This window comes from Centroberyx gerrardi, chromosome 10 (assembly GCF_048128805.1).
Source record: "Centroberyx gerrardi isolate f3 chromosome 10, fCenGer3.hap1.cur.20231027, whole genome shotgun sequence".
NCBI classification, from domain to species: domain Eukaryota; kingdom Metazoa; phylum Chordata; class Actinopteri; order Beryciformes; family Berycidae; genus Centroberyx; species Centroberyx gerrardi.
Window position 1 is genome coordinate 8937525 of NC_136006.1, and position 10547 is coordinate 8948071.

General features: G+C 40.6%; 2 protein-coding genes across 2 annotated transcripts; both read right to left on the reverse strand.

The window, feature by feature from the left end:
• Positions 1-738: 738 nt before the first annotated feature.
• On the reverse strand, positions 739-6682 carry LOC139928941 (uncharacterized). Its single transcript, XM_078286085.1, has 10 exons — positions 6617-6682; positions 6165-6207; positions 4614-4739; positions 4421-4505; positions 4229-4309; positions 3754-3806; positions 2291-2442; positions 1960-2000; positions 1301-1749; positions 739-1154 (listed from the first exon to the last, which is right to left on the reverse strand). Exons 9-10 carry the CDS (start codon positions 1657-1659, stop codon positions 953-955), a joined length of 561 nt encoding a protein of 186 aa, XP_078142211.1. The 5' UTR covers positions 1660-1749; positions 1960-2000; positions 2291-2442; positions 3754-3806; positions 4229-4309; positions 4421-4505; positions 4614-4739; positions 6165-6207; positions 6617-6682; the 3' UTR covers positions 739-952.
• A 585-nt stretch (positions 6683-7267) lies between these two features.
• On the reverse strand, positions 7268-9981 carry LOC144539890 (uncharacterized). Its single transcript, XM_078286171.1, has 4 exons — positions 9865-9981; positions 9466-9506; positions 8252-8742; positions 7268-7873 (listed from the first exon to the last, which is right to left on the reverse strand). Exons 3-4 carry the CDS (start codon positions 8509-8511, stop codon positions 7750-7752), a joined length of 384 nt encoding a protein of 127 aa, XP_078142297.1. The 5' UTR covers positions 8512-8742; positions 9466-9506; positions 9865-9981; the 3' UTR covers positions 7268-7749.
• Between the last annotated feature and the right edge of the window lie 566 nt (positions 9982-10547).

Here is a 10547-nt window from a genome sequence, read left to right on the forward strand (position 1 = left end):
TTTTTTTCCTCCTAATACACAGAACTTGTGAGAGGCATAGTCACATGCATATTATGACACAACTGTAAACAAGAATAAAACATGGTGTTTCAACCACATGTTTATATTGGTAGAGTACATTACCTATGTATATTTTTAAAGTTTAAATGGTATTTGCGATTGCAAGAACAAAAAATAGTGGCCTCCAAAGACATGTGAACTTGTAATATCTAATGAAAGATTAGACATCAAGATTTTTTGATTATGTGGGCTATCAAAATAAGATTAGGGTGATTGCTCTTGGCAGCAGGGTGGGAATTTGTCTAATTGTTGGAGTGGAGCAAGGTGTAGCAGAGCAAATGTGCCCAGTCAACCTTCCATCTGTAAATAAAGGTGAAACAAATGCACACCTTATGACAATAAATATATTAGATATAGAGTAGCCAAGGGTACAATAAGAAATAGTGAGACAAAATGAAATATGTAATAAAAAGGCAAGACATTGCACAGTTTAGTTTAGTAGCATTTAATATTCACAGAAATCAATTTGATTGTATACACACAGGAACACAATCACAGATACAATTATGATTTGTGCCTAATATAATAAACTTTATTTGTATAGCACTTTTCAAAAAGATACCTATAACTAGGTAAACAAGGTTGTTGCTTAAGAAAAATTATGAAAAGCTTAAATCATGTCAACAAGTTGAAGTGAACAGAGAGAGTAAAATAAGTGCCATAAAGTGGATTTTCTAAAAAAAAATATTTTAGCAAACATCCAACATCACTGTTAACCTGTCAGAAGAGAGTCAGAGACTGGCAGTTTGTAGTTGGTATCTACCAGCTCTAATGGGTAAAGTACATTATTTTTACTTTCAAATGTATTGTCTTAGTTCTTGATTCTTGAAGGCCATATATATGTACTGTATATATGTATATTTGGACAAAAGGCTGGTCTACATTTGAAGGCCTAATATTTGTAAAAATACACATGTAAATCAAATTTTTTAGGAATATACAGTATATGAACATACCAAAACTTTAGGAGGTTAGATAAACTGATCATTATATGGTAGAAGGTGAAGGTTTCCAGGCAGCACCATGTCTCGTCTCTTCTCTCATCCAGGAATCTTAATCTAGTCAGAGTCACTGCTGCAGGAGCTGCTGGACGACTACAGGACGGACAAACACAACAGGGAAACAACATTTCAACATTTCATTGGCAATCAATTAAAAATGCAAATAACAATAATAACAAGGACAACCTTTCCATGCTTTAAGTTTTCAGTATTTGAATTCCTGTACACTTGGATCTTACCCCATGACTCTTCTTTCCTTTCTTGTGACAATGGTCATGCTTGTGCCCATGCTTGTGCTTGTGCTTGTGCCCATGACAGTGTCCATGTCCGTGACCAGCACCATGTCCTTGACCATGACCGCAGCCAGCGCCAGGACCGTGGCCATGGCCTTGCCCGTGCCCACAGCCAGGCCCAGGTCCGTGGCCATGGCCTTGCCCGTGCCCACAGCCAGGCCCAGGTCCGTGGCCATGGCCTTGGCCATGCCCGCAGCCAGGCCCGGGTCAGTGCCCATGGCCTCCATGGCCTCCATGGCCTCCACAAGGCGGGCCCCCAGCGTGGCCCCCAGCGTGGCCCCCAGCGTGGCCTCCAGCGGGCCCATAGGGCTGAGGAGGGCCAGTGCCTGGTGGATATTGAGGGTATCCCCCTGGCATGGGCTGAGGATAGTTAGGGTAGCCAGGGGGTTGGTTTCCTAAAAGGAATGATTCACCATAATGCAGCAATTGGCAAAAGTGTATGTTAAATACATAATGTCCAAAAAGAATATAAAAACAAAATCCACTGGACTTAAAATGAAGAGTTTAAGATGTTTCACCACTCACACACAGTACATAATGTGCATTCAACACATATGAAGAACTGAGGATGAACAGAAAACAATTAAAACTACTCTGTTAATTACCTTGGTTATGGGGATACATTTCCAAATTTCAGATCCAAACCCTGCAGTTGAAAACAACACAAACTTAAATAAACACAGATCCCATCTCAACTTAACCAAAGACATGACTTTTCACACAACTGCTTGAAAACTTTGCACTGATATGAGCAGGTGTAGAATATAAAATGCTGTCTGCCAATATATGTAGTAAAAAACAACTGTAGTCCACACTGGATATGGCAGTGTACTTTGCTAAATGTTCCAAAACAGGCAGTGCAACACTTACATATACTTATATTGTTTTATTAATAATGCCTAGAGTACAACAGTATTATTTCAGAAGTGAACTTACCGTGTGCTGGAGTGCAGATCCAAAGCAGCAGTAGTCAGTGGGCTCTCAAGGTCCGTCGTTTTATATGCAGCCACACCTCATCTGGAAGCAGCCCAATGCCCATCATCGAGGGCAGTAACTAAACGCCCATCAGCAAGTCTTTGTTTGATGACCTATGAGGGTGTGTGTGTGTGTGTGTGTGTGTGTGTGTGTGGGCATATATAATCTTTAACACACAGTCAAGAGACCTTGTGACAACCTAAACTACAAGAATATTGTTTTCTGTGTTTCTTAAAGCAAATATCCACCTTTAAACAATTTTCAACAAAATGTACACATTATTTCTAATACTGATACTGGTGACAGAAATGCCACTAGACTTGCCTTGTTATCGCGTATCTACTCCCAGGTTACAATCTAACACAAACACACACACACCCTCTTTCTTGGAGAATGTGTTGTACTTGCTCTTTCTACTATCCATGCTTTATATGTCCCTTATACAGTATGTCCCTTGTTTTCTGTAAAGCGCTTTGTGACAAACCTGTTTGTTTAAAACTATCTAGAAATTAACTTGACTGTTTTCCATAGCCAGGTTCTAGTGAACCAATGCAGGCTCCTCTCTGTCATGTTATCAAGACAAAACCTGCATTCGCTCCATTGTACTTTTAATTGTCTCTCTGATGTTTAGCTTTGGGAGAGGCTTACCCATGTCCACAAACCAAGAAAACTGGACTATCCAAGGTCACGGGAACAACGTGAATGCTGTTTTTGGTGAATTTTCCATTTAACTTTATATAGCACACACACACACGCACACACACGCACACACACGCACACACACGCACACACACGCACACACACACACACACACACACACACACACACACACACACACACACACACACACACACACACACGTATAATAGTTGCAGTCTGAGTCTACCTGTCCCTCCGAAGAGCACCTGTCTATTCATATCAGAGTGCATTCTTATACAAAATAGTGTCTGGTTTGAGTTGGCTTTGATTGCATTTCTGAGCTTCTGGTTCTGGACTCATAAAATCGATCCTAACAACTAAAAAAAAAAGAAAAAGAAAATTAGATTATTTAATATACTAGTGCAGTGCCCGTTCGCGCCGCTGCTGCACAGAGCGCTGTTCGCTTGTTTATTCAAAGTTTATTAATATCGAACGTGTCGCGTGTTCAAATTGCACCAAATCCGACACTGCACTTCCTTGGGTCCCCAGCAATACACCCGCCAAGTGTGAAGTCGCTCGGACAAACGGCTTATGAAAAGAACTCTATCCACCACTCATACTGCTTGATACTGTATATGCCAACAGTAGGCTGCACACACACACCCTCTCTCTCTCTCTTTCTCTCTCTCTGTATGTTTGTGCATGTAGGCCTGTGGGTCATTTTATAAATAAATACAGGAGAAAGGAGAAAAGGAGAAACTTTGTCAAAAAATGTGTGTACTCACCCCTCCCATTGTTATTCCATCAATAAGGGAGATGTATGGTTTTTTGTAGGTTCCTTGAAAGATAGAATAACGTGTGTATCAAAGCAAGAAGAAAATAAACTGTGATCCTAAACATACAAACTGATAGAGTATAACTGTATGGAATTTTACACGGTGAAACTATACGTGAGCATATTTGAATGAGCATCAATGTCTACCAGATACGAATGATAATAACAGTGTAATTTTGTAGAGGAACGGCTCGCAACTCTCGTTGAATGCTCCCAACAATTTTATTAAATTGATTGTCAATTTAATAAAATTTGTGTCAATTTAATAAAATTGTCGGGAGCATTCAACAAGAGTCGCGAGCTGTTCCTCTACAAAATTAAATGCCTGTGGTACACAGTTTGGCTCAGCACCAAAGAAATGGGATGTGCGTAAGGACTATTAGAAACCTATTGTAATTGGTGTAATTGTCATGCATCAAGCATACCTATAGCATTGTTCAGAATGTATTCCTCGCGGAAAATGTCCCGTGCAAGAGGATCTCCAACCTTCCCTGCTTCTGTGACCACTAGGAGGAAATGCCAATATTAACAACAACAGCAAAATAATAATGAAGCAACACATTTCCACTACAAGTCATGTTATTGCATGTAAAAAAAAACACAGTGCTACTGCTTACATATGATGTCTCCACCAGCACAAAAGGCTTTCCCACCCGCTCCTTTGATAATGACGATGTCAGTCTCATCGTCTTTCTCCCATTTCTTTAATCAAAGAAAACATAAACATAACAACTTTACAGGAAGTCTTCACCGAAAATCAAAACTGTGGTAAAAAAGTGGTAGTTAGCGTTAACCAACCCTCCATCATACCTTGAGCTGGGAGTAGATGTGTCGGACCATGGACAGGTTGAAAGCGTTCAGGACTTTGGGTCTGTTCAGGGTGATCACACCTGCGTTACCCACTTTCTCTAGGAGAACGTCTGCCTGACTTGACATCTGTTCCAAAATGGATGATAATGATAGTAAAAATGTGTATAGCTGCTTTTCAAAAACAGTTTACAAAGCGCTTTACAGAGCATGAAATGACAACACATAAAAAAACAGCACAATAATAATCTAATAAATTAGTCAATCAATAGGAACAAAGAATTAAGAATCTAAGAATTGTTGCAGAAAGCAATTTTGAATTGATTTAGCTAGCCTTAGCTCCTCTGGCAGATTGTTCCATAGTACAGGGGCTCTAATGGAGAACACTCAGTCTCCTTTGGTCTTTAGTCTAGACTGTGGAACAGGCAGGCGGGCTCTGCCTGATGACCTCAGGGTGCGGTCTGGCTTGTAGGGAGTTAAAGTAAAACCAAACACAGAGACTACTTTTCAGGTTGGACTGACATCTACTGGTTAAAAGCATGTTATTGCAACTGCAGTCTGCTATAGGCTGATCTTGATTACCTGTGATGTAGGTTACCTGTTTTGTCATGGTTTGTCATGGATCAGCCAATAGCAGATTGCAATAGCATGCTTTCTTGTGGGAATGAAGCGAGATTGTGGCAGTGTGAAGCGAGATTGTGGGAATGCATGAATGACCATCTCCAAGTCAGCCGAGGCTCTCAAAAGAACCGAAAAGAACAATTTCTGATATGTAATCATTAAGTTGGAGGAAGTTCTCAGACATCCAGCTCTTAATGAAAGGCATTCATGGAGACTAGCAAGACAGCTGGGGTCACTGGGCTTTAAGGTGAGGTAAAGCTGGGTGTTGTTTGCATAGCAGTGGAAGGACACTGTATGTTTCTGGATAATATAACCAAGGGGCAGCATGTACAGGGAGAATAAGGTAGGGTCTAGAATGGAGCCCTGAGGGACCCCACAGGTTATATCTTTATCTTTTGAAACAGTGAATGTTCTATTAGAAAGATGAGACCTGAACCAGTCTAGTGTTGTATCTGAAATGCCCACCCAGTGCTTAAGGCGGTCACGTCACGTGATCAACTGTATCATATGCTGCACTGATATCTAAAATAATTTAAAATGCACAATCCCCTGCATCAATTATTAAAAGTTAAAAGTGCATTTATGACCTTCAGGAGAGCAGTCTCAGTGGTATGCAGGGGTCTAAAACCAGACTGGAATTTTTCAAATATTCTTCTACAGCCATTCAGAAGAGATGGCAAACCAATGCTGGAAAACTGCCCCCACTGCTAAAAAAAAAAAAAAAAAAAAAGAATAAGAAAGCACTGGATTTGATACTTGTACCAGGAGTGAAGCCAGGTCCCAGAATCATAACTAACCCTCACTACCCACTGCTACAGAAAAATAAAAATAAAACTAACCTAAACTAAAACTATGGGGAATAGTGAAGCAAGGACCATCAGCAAGCAGTAACCACCACTGTACTGTATATCAGTAAATAATATTTTTACTCACCTTGTGCCCTTGAATCCTTTGTAATCTGCAGAGGGACCTAAGTCTGAAGAAAACAGCCAGGAGAGAATAGTGACAAACATTAAGTTACTAGTTGGAGGTTAAACATCTGAAAAATGCTTTGGTTTCACTGACTTTGAACCAATTAACTAACCAATGACCGTTATACAAGGCATAAAGTTAAGATTAAATTCAATTAAAAGGGCATCATTTCGCTCTAGACTATCTGTCTTTTCAACCATCTATCAGATCATCCGTAAAATGGTATTCAGTTAATTTTCAAGCATTGTTTCCAGTCTGTCATTTTCAAACAAGCTCCAACCGGTCCAACTGACATGCACGAGACTTCACCTTTACTCAAACACTCTAGATAACGTTAGCAAACTCGGCGAGCAAGAACATTTCCCGACTAAACGTAGAAGTTCGCCGGATAAGACGTCTTTCTTGACACATACCTGTAAGTGGACTTCAACATTGTTAAGGACATTGTTAGATTTTGCTGCACTTTGGGCACAGCAGCCTTCTTGCTTGCTGTCAAGTTTTCGTTTACTTCCTGAACCAAGCGACCTCTGATTGGTCAGTGTCTCTGACGTCGACTGTGTTTTGAAGAGAGGAGCCGAGCAGCCACTCTCACTTCCATATTTTCAAAATAAAACTACGTTTATTTTTATTTTTATTTATGTATCTTTGTCACCACATGGAACCGGAAATTGTATTTCGAACTTTTAACATGAAAAAGCAATAGTGAAATGTACACATATATTCAGCTTGTTTCCCAAGGGCAAATTAATAGTAATAGTAGCCTAATTGATTCGTAATAAACAGTCCAAAGCTCCTATGAATTTATTTACATTTTTAATTCTATCTGGTTTACTTTTCCCCTCCTCAAACACAGAACATGAGAGGTACAGTCACATGTATATTATCACACAATTGTAAACAAGAATACAAAAATGCTTGGTGTTTCAAGCACATGTTTATATTGGTACGGCAGCCTACGCTACCTATGTAGCCTATATGTTTAAATTTTGAAATTTAAATGATATTTGTAATTACAATAATGAGTCAAAATGAAATGGATAATAAAAAGGCAAGACATTGCACAGTTTAGTTTAGTAGCATTTATTGTTCACAGAAATCAGTTCTAATGTTTCACACAGGAACACAATCAATCACAGATACAATTATGATTTGTGTCTAATATAACCACAAGTAAACAAGGTTGTTAAGAAAAATATAAAAGCCTAAATCATGTCAACACGTTGAAGTGAACAGAGACAGTAAAATAAGTGCCATAAAGTGGATTTCTAAAACAAATTTTAGCAAACATCCAACATCACTGTTAACCTGTCAGAAGAGGGACTGGCAATTTGTGTCCAACCAGTTCTAATGGGTAAAGTACATTATTTTCAATTTCAGATTTATTGTCTTAGTTCGTGATACAAGGCTATATAACCAGTGACAACTACACGAGTTTTATATATATTTTGACAAAAGAGTTGTTGACAAAAAAATACTCCAATATAATTTAGGTATAAATCATTTTTTTTTTAGGAATGTATATGAATATACCCAAACTTTAGGGAGGTCAGATAAACTGATCATTATATGGTAGAAGGATGAAGGTTTCCAGATGGCACCATGTCTCGTCTCTCCTCCCATCCAGGAATCTTAACCTAGTCAGAGTCGCTGCTGCAGGAGCTGCTGGAGGACTACAGGACGGACAAACACAACAGAGAAACAACATTTAATTTAGAGATGATTTCTGGAGACAACTATCAAATTGATGTGAACCTTGGATAAGAACCTTTGTATCTAAATGAAATCTGAGAAAATTATAGCCAATGATTAGATTCAATTCTGAACAACAGGATTGGAGTGAGTTTGCTTCCAGTGCACACAATTCAAAATACAACTTTTACACAATGTTTACACAAAGATACAACATTCCTGTTCAGTTCTCAATTGGTTGGATAGGACAACCTTTCCATGCTTTAAGTTTTCACTATTTGAATTCTGAAGAAAACACACTTGTAACCGCACTGTAACAAATTAATTGAACATGAATTGAACCCTGAGCTGAATCTTACCCCATGACTTTTCCTTCCTCTCTTGTGGCATTTGCCATGCATGTGCCCATGCTTGTGTCTGTGCCTGTGCCCGTGTCCATGTCCATGTCCATGTCCGTGTCCGTGTCCGTGTCCGTGTCCGTGTCCGTGTCCGTGTCCGTGTCCGTGTCCGTGTTCATGCCCGTGACCTGGGCCATGTCCGTGCCCATGACCGTGCCCATGCCCATGACCTGGGCCATGCCCGTGACCGTGCCCATGCCCGTGCCCATGACCTGGGCCATGTCCGTGACTGTGGCCGTGCCCACAGCCAGGCCCGCAGCCAGGCCCACAGCCAGGCCCGGGTCCGTGGCCGTGGCCTCCACAAGGCGGGCCTACAGGGGGGCCTACAGGGACACATCCAGGGGGCCCATAGGGCTGAGGAGGGCAGGTCGGGACGGTGCCTGGTGGATAGTGAGGGTATCCCCCTGGCATGGGCTGAGGATGGTTAGGGTAACCATACGGATACTGGTTTCCTATTCAAACACAAAGGAAAGAAATGATTCACCATAATGAAACAGTTCGCAAAAGTGTATGTTAAAGAGTAACTAAACACCAAACCCAAATCTGTGGGTCCACTTGTTATTCACACCAGGGCACATGGGCCTGACGTAGGCGGCGTAGGCGGAGTTTGCCGCAAAACGCACCCAGCTGATGTTGCATGTATATTTTACAACAACAATCCTTATTTCAGCAGCTATGCGTAGTGTAAACACAAAACACGTTGGCACAAGGACAGAAAAGCATTATATGCTAAATTACATCTTGCAAGAGAAAACGTAAATCCTCATAATGCTTGTTTTTTGTCTGGTTCTCTTTCTAACTCCGTTCAGTATCTCAGCCAATAGGAGATAGCTGGTTATGTCTCAGCCGGCAGGTTGAAGCGGGCCATCCGGCATACACCGCGGCGTCGCCCATTTTAATATCAAGTGCTGACTCCGCCTACCTGGGCCAATTTCGGCGTACACCAGGTGGAATTACAAGTGGACCCATTGAAAAGCCGGACAGCATCACCTGGCATCAAAGATCAGCCAATAGCAGATGGCAATTTCAGGAGCATGCTTTTTACCATTAGATGTCAGGCTTTACACAAATTTGGGTTTGGGGTTTAGTTACTCTTTAAGTACATAACAAAACACATTTGAAGCCACTTTTATATGAGTGGCTATATAGCCACTTTTACCAACTGTGTTGATTACCTTGGTTATGGGGGAACATTTCCAAATTTCAGATCCAAACCCTGCAATTGAAAAAAAACCCACAATATTAGTTAAAGGTATATACCCCACTTTAAATAAATCCACACAGGTTCCCTCTCAACGTAAGCAATGAAAGAACTTTTCAAAGTGCTTGAAAACTTTGTGCTGGTATGAGCAGTTTTAGAACAGAAAATTCTGTCTGCAGATGGCAGTGAACTGTGCTAAATGTTCCTGTGAAGGCAGTGCAGCTGAAAAGCGTGGCATGTGGAAAAAATGCTGAAAAAGACCATCAATCTCTAAATATATACACTTATATTCTTTTATATATATGTATATATTTTATGGTAATCATGCCTAAAGAGCTACAGATCTTCAGTATTATTTCAGAAGTGAACTTACCGTGTGCTGGAGTGCAGATCCAAAGCAGCAGTAGTCAGTGGGCTCTCAAGGTCCGTCCTTTTATATGAAGCCACACCTCATCTGGAAGCAGCCCAATGCCCATCATTGAGGGCAGTAACTAAACGGCCATCAGCAAGTCTTTGTTTGATGACCTATGAGGGTGTGTGTGTGTGTGTGTGTGTGGGTGGGCATGTATAATCTTTAACATACAGTCAAGAGACCTTGTGACAAGCTAAATGACAAGAATATTGTTTTGTTTTTTTACTGTGTTTCTTAAAGCAAAATATCCACCTTTGTAATGTGACTGGAACGCCATTAGACTTGCCCTGTTATCCCATATTTACTCCCAGGTTCCACTCTAACACACACACACACACACACACACACACACACACACACACACACACACACACACACACCCTTTTTCTTGTACTTGCACTTTTATCCATGCTTTATCTGTTTTTGTCCCTTGTTTTCTGTAAAGCGCTTTGTGACAAACCTGTTTGTTCAAAAATTTCTATAAAATGAACTTGCCTTTTTTCCATAGCCAGGTTCTGGTGAACCAAAGCAGCCTCCTCTCTGTGATGTTATCAAGAGAAAACCTGTATTCGCTCCATTGTACTGAAGACTGACGACAGACTGGTAGTTTGAGCTTTTACATCCAAGTGAGCTTTTACATTATC

Bases quoted from the DNA above. Each gene is read 5' to 3' on its own strand.
- LOC139928941 (XM_078286085.1), bottom strand. From the start codon at position 1,659: ATGGGCCCGCTGGAGGCCACGCTGGGGGCCACGCTGGGGGCCACGCTG. The intron at 1,155-1,300 runs GTAAGATCCAAG...TCCGTCCTGTAG, and splicing joins AAGGAAAGAAGAGTCATGGG to TCGTCCAGCAGCTCCTGCAG.
- LOC144539890 (XM_078286171.1), bottom strand. From the start codon at position 8,511: ATGGCCCAGGTCATGGGCACGGGCATGGGCACGGTCACGGGCATGGCC. The intron at 7,874-8,251 runs GTAAGATTCAGC...TCCGTCCTGTAG, and splicing joins GAGGAAGGAAAAGTCATGGG to TCCTCCAGCAGCTCCTGCAG.